The 18,524-nt window shown below is 51.8% G+C and overlaps 1 protein-coding gene across 1 annotated transcript in view; it reads right to left on the minus strand.

The window, feature by feature from the left end:
* Positions 1-14,048, minus strand: part of ANKH (ANKH inorganic pyrophosphate transport regulator) — a 115,025-nt gene extending 100,977 nt beyond the window's left edge. The window contains exon 1 of the mRNA XM_066579195.1: positions 13,680-14,048. Coding sequence (XP_066435292.1) covers positions 13,680-13,796 — 117 coding nt within the window. The 5' untranslated portion in view covers positions 13,797-14,048. The remainder of the gene's footprint in view (positions 1-13,679) is intronic.
* Positions 14,049-18,524: the final 4,476 nt, after the last annotated feature.

An 18,524-nucleotide genomic window follows, 5' to 3' on the forward strand; every position in this document is an offset into this window, starting at 1 on the left:
ACACAGGCGCCGGTCGCTATTGAAGGAACTGTTAAAGGATGTTTAGCTTGCAAAAAAGTCTGAGAAGAGACTTAAGAGCTGTCTACATATATCTGAAGGGCTGTCACAGTGCAGAGGGATCAGCCCTATTCTCATCTGTACAAGGAAAAACTAGAAGCAATGGGATGAAACTGAAAGGGAGGAGACACAGATTAGATATTAGACAGCGAGAGTGACCAATGAGAGGTTACCACGGGAGGTGGGGAGTTCTCCTTCAATGGAAGTCTTCAAAGGCTGCATAGACATTTGTCTGGGATGACTAGTAATTATTAGGAAATTATAGTACCAGCGTTTCTGGTGCTGCAATGCACCACACAGCTTTGCTACATGCGCGTCACACACACACAGCTGTGCCACAGTACATGCACATGTTACAAACTCAGCTCTGTTACATGACATGGGTGTCAGACACAGCTTTGGTACATGACATGCACATGGTACAAACAGCTCTAATACATTATATGAACGTGACAGACACAGTTGTGCCACAGTACATGCGCATGTTGCAAACCCGGCTCTGCTACATGACATGTGCGCCACAAACACAGCTGTGCTACATGACATACATCCATGCTGACTAAACACACTACACTCACGTTAGACAAACAGCCACTCGCAGCTCTACTACATTTATGCTGACTGCACACAACACACACAGCTCTTGGATACAGTGATGAGCCCCTGGTCATGTGACACCCACACAGGTGATCACATGACAGTGACATCACAGGTCCTGGAACGTATTGCTGGCTTATCCAATATACAGTACTACCAAACTCCAGAATGGCTCCTCTCACAGCAGTGATGTCATCACAAGTCCTTCAGCCCGCTGGATCTCTGTAGTGGTGGTAGGTCGGTGTCTCCTGTCAGAACCGCAGAGTTGTGTCTGACATATAATGGCTTAGCTGTATTCTCAGCGTGTTAGGACCTGCCTTAACTGCACTAAGGGGCGGAACTATGCCATAGCCAGGGAGTAGGAGAACGAGAATCACTCACTCACATACTTAGGCTGCATTACCACGAACGTATATCAGCTCCGTTTTCACACCGAGCCGATATATGTCGTCCTCATGTGAAGGGGGGGGGGGGGGGGGGGGGGGAGAAAGGAGCAGGAACTGAGCTCCCGCCCCCTCTCCACTCCTCTGCACTATTTGCAATGAAAGGAGGCGGGGCTAAGTTCCAAGAATTAGCCCCACCCCTGTTCCGCCTCTCCCCATTGCAAATAGTGCAAAGGGGCGGAGAGGAGGCAAAGAGGGGGCGGGAGCTCAGTTCCTGCTCCTGGCTCTTCCATCTCCCCCCCCCCCCCCCCCCCCTGCACATGAGGACGACGTATATCGGCTCGGCGTGAAAACCGAGCCGATATACGTTCGTGGGAATGCAGCCTTACAGACATGTGGTCGTTAGTTTGATTTAATGATCCTGCACCGAGCAGGGGGTTGGACCAGATGACCCTGGAGGACCCTTCCAACTCTACAACCTTTCTATGATTTGAGGCAAAGCAGGGTCAAAAGAATGGAAAAGAACAAAGGAAAAACAATCAGAAATGTACAAATATTTTTTTGACCAATCATTGGCCCATGTACGAGGGCTTTAATGTTCCCACAAATCAGGTCCAGCTCCGATTGGACAGCAGAAAAACTGTGCCGTCTTATGAAAACGAATGCCGCTGAATGGACCCCGATGGACTATAATGGGGTCGGTTTGATTTACAGGCAGCAGTCCAGCCGGAATTTACAGGATGAAGCAGTGCTGCTTGCTGTGCTATTTCATCACATTTCCTAGTGGATATCAGTGATGGAGGGTCCGAAAGAACCCTTAGTGGGCTAAAACTAGGAGTGGAACACAAGAAGGTATAACATAAGGACTATCCAGCACTGAGCAGGGGGTCAGACCCGATGACCCTGGAGGTCCCATCCAACTCTACTAGTCTAGGATTTACACCTCTTCCAAGTTTTAGACCCCCGCCCGGTTCCCGCTTCCAAAATCTAATGGGAGATACTGATTAGAATACGGTCTCGTGAAGAAGCCTTGTACTCTGCCGCACATATTTGGTTTCCGAGTATTAGTGCAAAATACTGACCAGAATACCGCAGCCAAGACTGTGACTTCAGCCTCGAGTCTCCGAAGACTCCGGCCGGCTCACACGGCCGCAAGCGTAAAATGCTGCGCGAGTCATGCAGCAGTTTACCGCAATGGAGCCGCCGTTCACCTGTCCTATCGCCGTTTATGGCAGCAAACTTGTACTGCGCATCTCACGCACGCCGTCATGCGCAGTCCACCGGGGTTCTTTTTGTTTAAATTTCTTGCGCGGTCGCTTCGCAGCAGTGCATATGCACACCATCCGTACGCAATTGCGAATGAATTGCGTTGATTAGATGTTCATAGAGAACAATGGTTTCTCTTGCACGTAATATGCTGCAAAATAAAATAAAACTTGCTGCGGTTTGTTTTTTTGCACTCACGTATTGTGCAATTCCTGCCCGCAAAATGTGGGTGGAACTGCATGAGGCAGTGTATTTGATGGCACGCGGTAATCATAGACTCATGTGAGAGCGGACTACGGCTTCATTCAAATGAGCCGATTTATCGTTTGAACGAGCGATGTCAGAGTTCGCTGTTTGTACAGGCGGATAGATCATTGGCGCGTTCAATCACCACATTCGCCGTATAGGTGATGAGAGCGACTGGACGAGCGACGGTTAACCCGAATGATTAGAGAGCGAGCCAATGATGGCGTTTGCGCCTGCGGAAAACGACTACGGTTTGGTCGTTGATCTTGCGGTCTGAACGCACGTCATCATTCGCTTTCACTCGTTCCATTTCTTGAGCGATCTTCATTCTTCTAAAAACCTGTTTTGGTACATTAACAAAATTTCCATTTTTTTCCCCTTAGTTTGCCAGTTTTCAGGCTATTTTGGGATCACCTGAATCAATATTTGCTTCTCCACAAGTGCGATAACAGCAGAGCAGTCACAGCCTGCTCTCCGATAAAGTAAAACCGTCTCGCAGCGCCAACATGATTGGCGCGCAGTTTGTAGGATCTCGATACGTTTGCATTAGTTTCTCTGGTTCTCTTTAAAAAGACCAAAAATGTATCGATGCAGTAATCGGCCCTCGCTTGTTTGAATTAAGGAGTCAATAGTGAGCCGCAGGGAGCGATGCCGGCCTCTGCACATCACGTTTGGCGGTATGTAGAGATCAGTGGCGTACGGCGTTGGGCGACTTCACAGATTACTAACGAGGAATGCTCGCCGTGTGTATAAACCCTGGGGTGTTCCAAAGAAAGTGGGGTGAAAATACGCAGCTGTGAGGGAACCCATTGAAATCAACGGGTTCTATCCACGGCGTAACTTGCAAGGAGGCTCGTGTGAATGACCCCCAAAGGGGTTGTTTCCGACTTCACTGGTGATGACATCACAGCTGTCACCGCAATGACAGTAGACTCAATATCCGCTAATTGGTGGGGATCCCGAGGCGCGGACCCTCAGGGTTCACCTGTGGATGACCAGTCCTAGTGCCGCAAAACCCCTTTAAGGGCGTTCTGGGTCATACATAACAGATACTCATAGGACGCTGCTCCCCAACAGCAGCTAACAGGACGCACCGCGCCAATTAGAAGAGTGTCCGGCCGAGGGACTAAGGCCTCATGGATTCTGAGAGGGAACGGGCCAAGGTCATTTTAATGTGAAGTTAATGGAGGTTAGAGGGCTCTTAAAGGGGTTGTCTCGCGAAAGCAAGTGGGGTTCAGCACTTCTATATGGCCATATTAATGCACTTTGTAATGTACATCGTGCATTAAATATGAGCCATACAGAAGTTATTCACTTACCTTCCCTGCGCTGGCGTCCCCGTCGCCATGGCTCCGTCTAACTTCAGCGTCTAATCGCCCGATTAGACGCGCTTGCGCAGAAGGGTCTTCTGCCTTTGGGTCTGTCCGGCAGCAGCGGCGTTCTGGCTCCGCCCCCTTCTACGCATCATCGCGTAGCTCCGCCCCGTCACGTGTGTCGATTCCAGCCTCCTAATGTAGATTAGTCGTGTTGGGCGTTTACCGCTGTGCAGCTGCAGTGACCCGGCCTATTGCCATGCATGGCAGCAAAACCGTACTGCACCTGACAACGTATCTCACGCACACCGTTGTGCGCAGTACACTTTTTGTCTATATTTCCTGCGCCTCTGCGATGAGCGCATGTATATACGTAACCACAGAGAACAATGGGCCTTATTGTGCATCAAACTGCGAATTAGCGAATTACACAATTCCGACATGTTAAGGTGATCAGAACTACGTAGAGTGATGTAACTGATCGCCCACGTAGGACATGGGCAAGCAGCGCACGCCTAATACACGGTAATCATACATCCGCGTGAGCCTGGCCTTAAGGCCACATCACACCGCTGAGGATATCCCACGACTTGTGAGACGGATGACTATAATCGCAATTCTCTTGAACGGCCTTCTTCACATAAGCGGTGGTCACTCACATGGCAGTGTTCTATATCTGGGTGCTCCCGCGGAACGCCTCGCCCTTTGGGACCTTAATAGACGTCACACAGCACTCGCAGGCCTGGGGGTGGGATGTTTCCCATTGAAAACAATATGAAACACTTGTGACCCTCTGACCCCCGTAAAACATGCGCCAAAGGATCGCAACTTCATAGAAGCCATGCGAGGAGTTTGTGAATGAAAAACCTCAGATTGGTGTGAAAAACGCACGGTCGGCAAGAGAGTCTCTGAACCCGATACGGGGCTTACCTGTGCGAAGGTAGCCTTAATGGCATGTCACCAGATGAGCACGCTTCCCCGCTTCTCCCTTCACCTCCGGGTCCTCGGCCAGCTGTGACAGCCTAGAACCCAACCTGCTCCTGATATAATGCAGGAGCTTTCATCCCGTGCCGTATATTTATGGCGTTGGGTTCTTACATAATGGGGATGTAGGTGTGAGCTTTTTTGCCGGTTCGGCATCATCTTCTGTGTCCATGTTGGCAGAGAACTGAAGAAACATGGCAGCCCATCACACCCGAGACCACCCAGATGTCCCACAAGGATGCTGGGCCGATGAGCCGACAGTGGGGACATTTTAGCATAAAGCTCTGTTTGAGGAAAGAGAACCTTGCGCACTGCTGGACGCCAACATGGAGACGTCGGCGCATCTGGTGACTAAACGTAAGTGAACCGTCACCTGCCCACACGCCATAAACCAAGGCATGGCGCGGTTAGAAGAAGTGGAGCCGGGTGATGGATTTATACAGCGCAGATCAAGACAGCGCAGCATGCGAAAAAAAAAAGGGGTTCTTCAGGTTCCTGTGTGCGCGCTCTGCTATAGACGGGTGGAAATTTGTGGGAAATCCTGCCGCGTAATTTCCACCCATGTGCTGGGGGCCTAAATGACATGACTTTTCTGTAGGTTGGTACGGATTACAACAATACCAAAATGTTTTTTTTTTTGTTGTTTTTTTTTAAATGTTTCGACTTTTGCAAAATAAAGCCCCTTTTCTACATTATTCTTTATTTTTTTTTTTGCATCGCTGCATTCAAAGTTCCATCACTTTACCAGGACGGAGCTCTGTGGCTGATGGTTTCTTTGCGTGACGAGCTGTAGTTTTATTGGTAACCAGTTTGTTTGAAAAGAAAAATGAACCTAAGGATTTTTGGCTTCTTTGCATTTATGTACTCTTTTTTTTTTTCTTGTCCCTGTAGAGGACTTGAACCCACGATCATATTATCACTATGAAAACACACTGTAGTACCTCTGTACTGCAATGCATTGTGGCTATTGCTAGGGATCCTATGCCAGGCAATGGCATCTGGTTGCAATGGCAACCCATCAGCCCTCCATGAGTACATTGTGGCGGGCCAATGACATTCCAGAATGTGCATTTACGTCCTTTTGAGGCCAGTACTAGTGGCTTAGAAATTCATAGTTAAGGTGTTAAAGATCCAGTAGCCATTGTTAATTTACTATTAAGTAGCAGCCCAAAACAAAGGATTCTCCACCCAACAACACAACCTCAATCCAACTGTGACTCACGGTGGAGGAGCAGCATGGCTCGGGGCGCGTTGCTCCCTCAGGGCCCGAATACCTTTTGATCATTGACAGAACAATAAATTCTAAATTGTATCAAAACATTTTACAGCAGAATGTAAGGTCAGCAGTTCACGACCCCCGGCTGGTGACCCAGGGCACAGAGGTCAGTCAGCTCAAGAAGAATTTGTGCTTTGGAATGGCCATATCAGCATCCTGACCTTAACCCTATGGACATACTGTAGTGTGACCTGATAAGAGCTATGAATGCAAGGCATCCCAGAAATTTTGATAAACTCAAACTCCTCAACCATTGTACAAATCTTAATTTGAAGCCACAGGAAACATTTGTTAGAGGCAATTGCTGATAAAGGGGAAGGCTCTAGGTTACTAAATCTAGTCCTAGCACACTTTGCCAGGCCTTAAAGTCAAATCTTTGCAAAAACACGCAAGTCCCAATGTCTCCAAATTTCTTTATTTTTTATTCAATTGGACTACTAAAAACTAAGTTTCCTTAGTAAGGGCGACTTCATGCAAAATCTGCGAGCGCAAAACACAGTATAGAACCCATGGATTTCAATGGGATTGTTCCCATGAGCGTGTCTCACGGACAAAAGTAGGTCCTACTCTATTCTTCTGCATTTTGCGCAGCAAAGTCCCCCATAGAAGTCTATGGGAGGTGTGCAAATAGGCAAGTGGATGCGTGATACACTGCGCAAAACCCACACGACATCTGGACCTCATTATGCTTAAGAATCTTTAACCCTTTCCAATCCAATTTGTATTCCGGTATTCCTACGGGGCTTACTCTTTTTCTGCCGTTCTACAACGGCGCCATATGCACCAGTACTGCATGAGGTGACACGTTAGATAGGCTCCGACAGCAGAGCGGCTGGCAATATACAGCAAGAGGACCCCGATGGACGTCTTCCAACATTGGAGTTGTACAGCCTTAAATCATAATGTCTTAAGACGTCAGACAGTGGATTGGAAAGGGTTAATCCACGGTCACGCCCACGTGTGAACTGGCCCTGCAGGGCAAAAAGTATAGTACCATGTGCATTCACAAGCAAATGTACCTCGTTTGTGCGCAAATACGTATAAATACAGCCTTAGTGTTCCGGTTTGCTAGACTGTTTCCGCAGCTCCCAGACTTCAATGGCGAACGCCGTGCACACGTGTGGCCATTTCTCCATTCCTGCATGTGATCTCAGCCTGCAGAAGGTAAGTTAGAGGACTACTGTTCTCTTGGTAGGTGGGGATGGCACTTTCAGTTGGGTAAGCTTAGGCCGGATTCACATCTGCGTTGGAACTTACCGTCACAGATCTGGCACAAAATACCGGAAGGAATAGCGCTACACGCAGGACGTTCTTCCAATAAGACGCTGGGCAGCTGAACGGAAACTGAACAGACCCCATGATAGTCAACGGGGTCGGTTCTATCATAAGACGGATCCGTGCGGCAGGTGGATTCCCCTTTTCTGCTCCCCGACATAGCTGTAAAAGCAGCATAAGGCCTCATGTCCACGGGCAGATCAGGTTCTGCATGCGGGAGCCCGCAGCCGAATCTGACCCTGCCTGCGGCCGAGGGCACTGCGGGTCTTCTACCTTCTTCAGTGCAGAAGCGCTGGCGCACATGCGCAGTGGAGGGTTTTTTTTTTGCTCTCCCACGGCCCATCCGCCATTGAATCCGATCTGTCCGTGGACATTGGGCCTCAGTGAAAGCGCACTCTACTGTGTAACTAAAATGTATCAAGACCCCATACAGTATAGATACTATGTAGCATATCCGTACAGAATGCAGAACTCGTCCTCTACAGGGTGGATGACCAACAGCAGGGAAAACATGTAAGAAACTCAGTTTTCAACTCAAGTTTGACTCTTTTGTTGGTTCTTAATAGTTGGGCTTTCTTTTTGAACAAAGTTCTTGTGTGTTGAGAAGTCACGCTGTGGCGCCATCCGCCATTGGTGTCACTTCAACGATTCCTTGAATGCCGTTTTCCCACTCAGAACAAACAATGCCATTGTTTCCTGTTCCAAGACACAAGGCACTGAGGGTCACTGATCCGGGGGTTGGAAGGGCCAGATTCTGGACACACTGAGCACATCCGTGCCGTCTCATGCGGCCTTCTGATTACACTTTTACGCCCCGCTAGTAGAACAGGCCGCAGAGTAGAGAGGTTAAAAAGTTCCCCACTTTTACAAGTTTCACAGCCTGAAATCCTGATGATCTACTCTGAGGACCTCCAAAAACGGAGAGGTGGCCTCGTCACATCGTGTCCGTGGTCGGCTGGTTCATGCTAATGCTCCGTTTACAGAAAACTGTGATAATCCTTCAGGTTAAACACCAAACAACTGAATAAACGAGACTCTCGCAGTCTCCCCCCGTCGCCCGGGCGGGAACGAGCTGGCGATGACGTAAAACAAGAATGGCGTTGGATTCTCATCCATTGTAAACGGGGCGTTCGTTACAGGGTCAACAAATCACTGAAGAGTCAAATTAAAATAGAGGCCTATTGCCAGACACACTGGGCTGATAATCACTGATACTAGTGTGAGGGCGGCTCCTGCAGATGCGCTTTCCCTTTAAGGGCGAGGCCCTCTCTCTCCATTTTTGGGTTTTTTCCTCCCCACTTTAACCCAACCACAGTTATCCATTGAATGGCTGTGATTGGCTAAGCCGAGGTGCTCGGGTACTAATCACAGCCAGCACTCGATGAACCAATCACAGCCAGCACTCGATGAACCAATCACAGCCAGCACTCGAACAACCAATCACAGCCAGCACTCGAACAACCAATCACAGCCAGCACTCGATCAACCAATCACAGCCAGCACTCGATGAACCAATCACAGCCAGCACTCGATGAACCAATCACAGCCAGCACTCGATGAACCAATCACAGCCAGCACTCGATGAACCAATCACAGCCAGCACTCGATGAACCAATCACAGCCAGCACTCGATGAACCAATCACAGCCAGCACTCGATGAACCAATCACAGCCAGCACTCGATGAACCAATCACAGCCAGCACTCGATGAACCAATCACAGCCAGCACTCGATGAACCAATCACAGCCAGCACTCGATGAACCAATCACAGCCAGCACTCGATGAACCAATCACAGCCAGCACTCGATGAACCAATCACAGCCAGCACTCGATGAACCAATCACAGCCAGCACTCGATGAACCAATCACAGCCAGCACTCGATGAACCAATCACAGCCAGCACTCGATGAACCAATCACAGCCAGCACTCGATGAACCAATCACAGCCAGCACTCGATGAACCAATCACAGCCAGCGCTCCAAGAAATTAGAACCCCTGATCAGGAAGCGCTGAGAGAAAACTGCAAGCAAGTACCTGCAGAGAAGACGCGGCGGAGCGAGCAGTGGCTGTTAGGTGATGTATTCGTATTTTGTATGCGGCTAGCGCTCATATCCGAAGCCCCTCCACCCCTGAAAATCCGTCAAAAGAGCGCTAGAAAGTCGTGTGACTTTGTAGCGACACACAACGCAGCGATATCGCAAAAACCACGGACGCGATATAGCTGCGATTTTCTGCAGCAACATCGCATCCCTTGTGTGAAATGTCACAGGAGCCATTCGGGACACCACAAAATCAATTGTGGCATTTATAGGGTTAACAGCCGTCATTAGCGTTAACCCTGATTGTGGCGGGTTCAGAGGTGAGACACGGGCGGTAGTGGCATTGTACGAAGCGGGCTGGTAAATCCTAATGCAATATGTAGACAAGCATTAAGGGCTCCTTCGTACTGGCGCGAAAAATCGGGAGTGTGACAAAAAGCGCAGAATTCTGAAACTGATCATTTTCAATGGTTTCCTTGACATTTGCAATGTTTTTATTCAGGCGATGTTGCAAGGAAGAGAAAAAAAATAAAATAAAAATTTTTTTAAATCGCGGCATGTCCTAGCTTTCAGCTTTTTTTCTTTTTTAATCCTCTCCCATGCTTCTCCATGGAGCCCGTTTATCGCATCGCAAAGCACGAACGTGCGATTTTCATGTGATACATTTTTAACATTAGAAAGGAACATGAGAAAATCCCGAGCGGCGAGAAAAAACAGAGCTCAAGCTCAGCAAACAGGGGAAAGGTCGCGATTTCGCCCGTGTGAAACCAACCTACGGCCCAATGTCCACGGGCGGGGTTGATTTGTAGAATCCGCGCGGTCAATCCGGAAATCAAGCCGCCCATGGGGATTCATGGGCGTCTGCAAACGCATTAAAGCATGCGGATTTGTTTAGCGGACCTTTTGCAGCATGCTCCGTTTTGCTGCGGATCCCGCACCGACGGCTCCCACTGAGGGCGATGGAAGTCGTCCGATCCGCAGCCGACAGTGAAGCCAGCCGCGGATCCCACGGGAGAGCAGGAGTTTGGAAAAATAGCGCATCCGCAGAGCAGAAGACAGACGACCCGGACAGGTACAGAATTGGCCTCGGCCACGGGGGAGGTGGGGGGGATTCCGCTGCGGGCTCCGACCCGCCCGTGGACATTCAGCCTTAGGGTGGACTGACAGAGCGACTAGTCAGATGACCAGTATATGAGCCCAGCCTCTGCCAAGGGCGACACTCGGGGCTGCGGAGTCTGTGGAAATGTATCGACTGATGAGACAAATACAAGTTTACAAACAGATACTTTGTTGCACAAGTTGTGAATGTCCTATAAATATACAGATCTGTCATCGAGCATCCAGAAGCAGGAAGGAGCCCGATTATACATCATGGTGGCGAGGAGAAGCCCGATGCACCTATGTTAGTACAGTAAACACGTGTCATCCATGACCCACCGGAGGGCGTCACATGACTGAGGCTGGCAGCCCGACCCCCTCACATACGCTGAGCGCAGCTCGTGGCAGCGAGTCAACGGTTTACATAATACTGCGTTGCATAATCAGCCAGGGCACAGAAGACACTTAGCATGACTGTGCCAGGGAGATTATACTGTCAGGCAGGGACACCGTTACATGAAGGAGGGGACACTGCCGTCACTGACCGGACGCAAGCTGATGGGGCGGTTAACCCCTTCGTGACCACCCATGCACCTTTTTACAGCAGTCATTAGTGGGCTAGAAGCACACACACACACACACACACACACACACACGGACGGACGGACGGACACACACACATATATATGGACACACACACGGACGGACGGACGGACGGACGGACGGACGGACACACACACACACATATATATATACACAGACACACACACACACACACACACACACACACACACACACTAATTCCGTGGTGGGATTTCCTGCAGAATTTCCGCCCGTGGAAGCTGCCATAGGATTGTGTTAGAAAACGCAATCCTAGGCAGACGATTTGTCCGCACGGAAGACAAATCGCAGCATGCACTATTTCTGTGCGGGGCTCGAACAGAAGATGTCACTCCCCAGCCGGCTGGCCGGCAGCTGACACGTCAAAGAGCCGGAGCCGCCGAAGAGGCAAGTGCCGCGTTGGTCCCTGCAGGGGCTTGGGTCGGGTCCTACTGTGAGAATTCTCGCAGCGGGATCCAACCCGGCCGTCTGCAGGCAGCCTTTATGGTGGTGACTTGGCTGACTGACAGCCAGGCTCCTGCTCTAACTGCTGGGACAGGAGAACCCTCAGATCCTGGCAGTTTAACCCCTTACATGCCACAATCAACAGTAACTGCAGCCTGTAAGCAGCAGAGGGGGGGGGGGGGGTTAATATCACCCATCAGCACCCTACAACGTGATTACAAGTTACCAATGGCTTCCCGTGGCAGCCGGAAGCCCAACAAAGGCCGCCATGCAAGTCAGGCTGTTAGACCCCGCCTCCTGCGGAGTCTAAATACATGGCTGTCATAGGCTTAGTAGAATGAAGTACACAAGTAACAATTGCATCTGCAAGTCCTCAAGGGGCTAAAAAAATATAAGTGCTGAATAAACTTTAATTTAAAGGAAGAAAAAGAAGAAAAAAAATATTGCACATTTTTCCACAAAAAAAAAAAAATTTAAACATCGCAGGACATCTCTGGCATTACCGCGTTCATGATGAAAAGATTTGGGCATCGCACACGGTGAACGCTGTAAAAAGTCGTAGAAACTAACGCCAGTGTTGTTTTTCTTTTGTTCACCCCCCAAAAACATACTAAAGAGCATCCAAAAGTCACATGTTCCTCCAACTAGTACCAGAAGCCACAACTCCTCCCACCAACAAGTCCTCACAGAGCTCCGCGGCGGAATAATGAGGACGGCGCCATGCCGATTCTATCGTTTTTCTCTAAAGACGTGTAAAAAATAAAATAATTATATATATATAATCTCATAGCCATAATTGAACTGATCAGATAAGAAAGTTGTTATTTTACCAAATAGTGAAAACTGTTAAAACAAAACCCAACATCAATGGAGGAATTTCTGAGAGTTTTTCCCATCCCCCCCCCCCCCCCAACAGTGTAACAAGTTCACCCCACATTATACAGACCGGCCGGCAAATACTACTTGTCACAAAACAGAAGCCCTCACAACTATGTCAGCGAGTTCCAACTCTTGCCATACGACTATAAAAACCACTAGGTCCAGGCCGGTCACTAAGGGGTTAAAGTAGTCCAGAGACTTCTGGTGACAGCTGCAGGGAGATGGTCCTTCAGGTATCAGCAGACGACTTCTACTCTAACAGGACAGAAGTACAACATGCAGAGCAGGACAAGCTGGTGAGGGTGGCAGGGGCACTTGTGTACCCAGCTGATCTGTAAGGGTACATCCTTGTGGGGTCACTGATGACGCTGGATTTTTCTAACTATAGAACAGTTTTCAGTAAGACTGAATTAGCATTTAGACTAAAATTTTATTAAAAACTAAATTAGCATCTGCACCTTATCATGCAGAGGCAGGGAGGGGGGGGTGCGGCAGATCCAGACCCCCCTGACAGCTGCCTGATCATCCAGAGGCAGGGAGGGGGGTCCGGTGCTCCTCTGTACACACAGGGACAGACAACAGTAGCAGCAGGACCGGAGATGTCATATACATGTAACCAGGAGGAGCTGCAGGGGGTCCTGTATTAATGCTCCTGGATAGGGGGGACTTAGTGGTAATAAGTCAGTTTTTAACATTGCAGCTGCAGTGTGTGTGTGTGATGTAAGTGTGCATGTAGCAGAGCTGTGTGTGTGATGTAAGTGTGCATGTAGCAGAGCTGTGTGTGTGTACGTATGTAAATGCTGCAGAGCTGTAGGAGTTTGTGTGTTTGCACGTATGTAGCAGAGCTGTGTGTGTGTATGTACGTATGTAAATGCTGCAGAGCTGTAGGAGTTTGTGTGTTTGCACGTATGTAGCAGGGCTGTAGGTGTGTATGTTGCACAGCTGTGTGTGCCCCGGGGACATGCATGTATGTGAACGCTGTGTGTATGTAGTAGAGCTATGTAGCAGGGCTGTGTATGTGCCTGTTCACATGTATGTATGTATGTAGTATGTGTTGTGCATGGACACCGTGTCTAGTGTGAGCGGCGGCACCGGGTGTGATAGCGGCTATTAACCCGTCCCCCCGGCAGCCCCTCCACTCTGCCATTTCTCCGGCGCCTCTAGTCGGAGGACTACGGTACCCCCGCCGCCGCAGCCTACCTGCTCCCCGAAGTCGATGGCGATGTTGGTGATGCCGAGCGGCACGAGGAAGCGGATGAGCGGCCAGTAGGGGGTGAGCGCCGGGAGCTTCACCATAGTAGTCGGGCGCAGGCACATCCGATGGCGGAGCGGGAAGCCGGGAGCACACAGCACCCCCCGAGGATAACGGTCCGCATGTGGAGCTGCAGCCAGGAAGGGCCAAGATCAGGAGCGTCCGCGCCCGCCCACACAGCCGGGAGGAGGAGGGCCGCCGCAGACAGCTGCCATCACCAGACGACGGGCACCGGCCGGGACTGTCCGCCGGAGATCACTGCTCTCCTCCCCCGCCGTTATCACTGATGAGGACACACCTGCTGGCCTGCTCAGCGAGGACCCCGTGCGGCCGCATGTGTGTACTGCAGGGGACCCGCTCCCCCTCCCGGCACGGGGACGGCAGCACCACCTGCAGGACGCTGCACTCACAGCGGTCCACCTCCCTGCATGGGGACAGGAGCGCCCCCCGCAGGACCTGCACTCACACCACTCCCCATGATACGGCGACAGGAGCGCCCCCCGCAGGACCTGCACTCACACCGCTCCCCCTAATACGGTGACAGGAGCGCCCCCCGCAGGACCTGCACTCACACCGCTCCCCATGATACGGCGACAGGAGCGCCCCCCGCAGGACCCGCACTCACACCGCTCCCCCTAATACGGCGACAGCAGCGCCCCCAGCAGGACCCGCACTCACACCGCTCCCCCTGATACAACGACAGGAGCGCCCCCCGCAGGACCTGCACTCACACCGCTCCCCCTAATACGGTGACAGGAGCGCCCCCCGCAGGACCCGCACTCACACCGCTCCCCCTAATACGGCGACAGCAGCGCCCCCAGCAGGACCCGCACTCACACCGCTCCCCCTGATACAGCGACAGGAGCGGACCCCCCCCCCCCGCAGGACCCGCACTCACACCGCTCCCCATGATACGGCGACAGGAGCGCCCCCCGCAGGACCTGCACTCACACCGCTCCCCATGATACGGCGACAGGAGCGCCCCCCGCAGGACCTGCACTCACACCGCTCCCCCTATTACGGTGACAGGAGCGCCCCCCGCAGGACCTGCACTCACACCGCTCCCCCTGATACGGCGACAGGAGCGCCCCCCGCAGGACCTGCACTCACACCGCTCCCCCTGATACGGCGACAGGAGCGCCCCCCGCAGGACCTGCACTCACACCGCTCCCCCTATTACGGTGACAGGAGCGCCCCCCGCAGGACCTGCACTCACAGCGCTCCCCCTATTACGGTGACAGGAGCGCCCCCCGCAGGACCTGCACTCACAGCGCTCCCCCTATTACGGTGACAGGAGCGCCCCCCGCAGGACCTGCACTCACAGCGCTCCCCCTATTACGGTGACAGGAGCGCCCCCTGCTGGACCTGCACTCACAGCGCTCCCCCTATTACGGTGACAGGAGCGCCCCCTGCTGGACCTGCACTCACAGCGCTCCCCCTATTACGGTGACAAGAGCGCCCCCTGCAGGACCTGCACTCACACTGCTCCCCCTAATACGGTGACAAGAGCGCCCCCTGCAGGACCTGCACTCACACCGCTCCCCCTCCTAACACGGAGACAGCAGCGCCACCTGCAGGATGCTGAGCTCACAGCGGTCCACCTCCCTGCACAGGGACAGCAGCGCCACCTGCAGGACTTGCACCCACACCGCTCACCCTCCTAACAGTGACCGAGGCGGCCCCTGCAGGACTTGCACTCACACCGCTCACCCTCCTAACAGTGACCGAGGCGGCCCCTGCAGGACTTGCACTCACACCGCTCACCCTCCTAACAGTGACCGAGGCGGCCCCTGCAGGACTTGCACTCACACCGCTCACCCTCCTAACAGTGACCGAGGCGGCCCCTGCAGGACTTGCACTCACACCGCTCACCCTCCTAACAGTGACCGAGGCGGCCCCTGCAGGACTTGCACTCACACCGCTCACCCTCCTAACAGTGACCGAGGCGGCCCCTGCAGGACTTGCACTCACACCGCTCACCCTCCTAACAGTGACCGAGGCGGCCCCTGCAGGACTTGCACTCACACCGCTCACCCTCCTAACAGTGACCGAGGCGGCCCCTGCAGGACTTGCACTCACACCGCTCACCCTCCTAACAGTGACCGAGGCGGCCCCTGCAGGACTTGCACTCACACCGCTCACCCTCCTAACAGTGACCGAGGCGGCCCCTGCAGGACTTGCACTCACACCGCTCACCCTCCTAACAGTGACCGAGGCGGCCCCTGCAGGACTTGCACTCACACCGCTCACCCTCCTAACAGTGACCGAGGCGGCCCCTGCAGGACTTGCACTCACACCGCTCACCCTCCTAACAGTGACCGAGGCGGCCCCTGCAGGACTTGCACTCACACCGCTCACCCTCCTAACAGTGACCGAGGCGGCCCCTGTAGGACTTGCACTCACACCGCTCACCCTCCTAACAGTGACCGAGGTGGCCCCTGCAGGACCTGCACTCACACCGCTCACCCTCCTAACAGTGACCGAGGCGGCACCTGCAGGACTTGCACTCACACCGCTCACCCTCCTAACAGTGACCGAGGCGGCCCCTGTAGGACTTGCACTCACACCGCTCACCCTCCTAACATGGTGACAGTAGCACCACCTGCAGGACCTGCACTCACACCGCTCCCTCTCCTAACAGGGTGACAGCAGCGCCCCCTGCAGGACCTGCACTTACACCGCTCCCCCTCCCGGCACAGTGACAGCAGCGCCACCTGGATTTCTTTATCTCTGGCTCCTGCCAGACTTTATTTCAAAGCAAACAGCATACAACCGAAAACAGAGTCCATATAAGCACCCCACCTGGGTGCTTGAGGTTAGGGTTGTCGTCCCCTTCAGCTGCCCTGAGCTGTCTCTCAGGTATGAGTCCAGGGTTGTCGTCCCTGTCGGACTCTGCCCTTTGTTAGGCCACCAGCCTGCAGCACCTTGGCTCTGCTGCACTGGTCCTCTCTCCCTCTTGATTCTGGCAGGAACTGGCCCTTTTCTAGTTCCTGCTCCACCCCTTTGTGTTAACCCTTGCACCAGAAGTCCTGTCTGCAGCCCACTGCAGGCCCTTCTGTGTACTGCACCACTACAAGGCATCCGGGTCGGCTTATTCTTAAGTAGGGGGGAATCTGTAGTGGCCCAGCACATCATCCTGGTCCCTCCATAAACGTCATACTTGTTGGTCTTATGTGGATGCACTGTACATAATCTGTCTTGTCATTTCCAGTGTGTGTTGCACCGCTGCGGCTCTTGAGAGGTTAACTTTAATAAAATCAAAGTCTGCATGTAAATGTATAAGTCTGTCATGTCATGTGATATGAGAGAGGATATAAATAGGAGTGACTGAGAGCGGGAAAGGGGTTCCATCTTCTGGGGTAGCAGATCTTCCCCCTTGTCTGCCACCTAACACAGAGCCACATGGAAGCACCTTCAGCTTCCTTGTGGTGAAGATGGAAGAGGAGGAGAGATTTCCCATAGTTTCTGGATGTGAGTGAAGTCAGTCTCCAAATAGTGAGAGAGCAATTGTAACTAACCACTTCTTCTGACAAGGCCAGTGCAGAGGTGCTACCTCTCTGTCTAATTTTCCTATGTGGCCGTCTAGAGCCAGGATCACCGCGTAGAGGTACACCCTTATACTGTCACACCCACACGTCTCTGAGTCAGGGCGGAGGTACTGCAAGAAAATAGTCTTTATTATGTTGGAAAGTCATTTGCCTGCACTGTAAAGTCTTAAAGTGAACTGCCTTGTGTAATCTCTTCAGGTTTGCAAGTAAAGGTTTGTGCCGGACCCTAACCGTTCCTAGGGGCCCGTGATACTCAAAGACTGTCTCTGTCTGCATTTATTCCCCGCCGAAGGTGTGTAGGAATGGTGGTGTCACCAGTGACAACTACAACCCACATTTTCCTATGTTATCGGCATTCCCTACCATAGGGACGTCTACAGTGGCCTCCAGTAATACTCTGGCCCTGACTGCGTGTATCCACTCTGGCCTTGACTGCGTGTATCCCTCCAGGAAAGTAGTTTAGTAAGTGCTGCTGTGACAAGCCATCACTTTACCCTCCCAGCTCCCCACGTATGTCAGGTGTCCAGGGTCTCCCTAAGGGACGCTGCACCCCAGACAGTAATAATGGCATCCATAATTTCCCAAACAGTAAAAGTATCCCCCTTTTGTGCTCCCTGTACTCCCCAAATAGTAAGTGCTGATTTTAGTGTTACCCACAAAGTAATAGTGCCCCCTTACACCCCCACTGAATCATCATGCTCATACAGAGTAATAATGCCCTCTTTCAGGCTCCACAGTGTAATAATATCAAATTTCATGCCCTACAGTATAATAATGACCCTTTTCATGCCCCCATACTGTAATAATGTCCTATTTAATGCCCCGCAGTGTAATAATACCCTGTTCCACGCCCCTAAAGTGTGATAATGCCCCTTTTCTGCCCTACAGTATAATAATGGCCATCTTTCATGCCCTCATAGTCTATTAATGCCTCCTTTTATTCCCGGCAGTGTAATAATGTCAGTTTTTTATATTACAAAATAATAAAACAAGGATACTCACTTCTGCCACTCCATTCCTTGCCACTCGGTTCTCCTCTGGTCTCCTGGCTGCCATGCAGACTAACCACATGGCCTGCTGCCGTCAATCCCTGGCCTCAATCATACTAAGGTCAGGTAGGCCACAGCGGGTCATGTGCTTGGACTGCATGTGACCAATCACTGGAAGGCCGGGGAGAGTGGACAGACAGTGGCATCAGTGGAGGGGAGTATCCTTGTTTTTTAATTTTAAAGCATTGCCCAAGGG

Source organism: Eleutherodactylus coqui, chromosome 9 (genome assembly GCF_035609145.1).
Source record: "Eleutherodactylus coqui strain aEleCoq1 chromosome 9, aEleCoq1.hap1, whole genome shotgun sequence".
Lineage (NCBI taxonomy): Eukaryota > Metazoa > Chordata > Amphibia > Anura > Eleutherodactylidae > Eleutherodactylus > Eleutherodactylus coqui.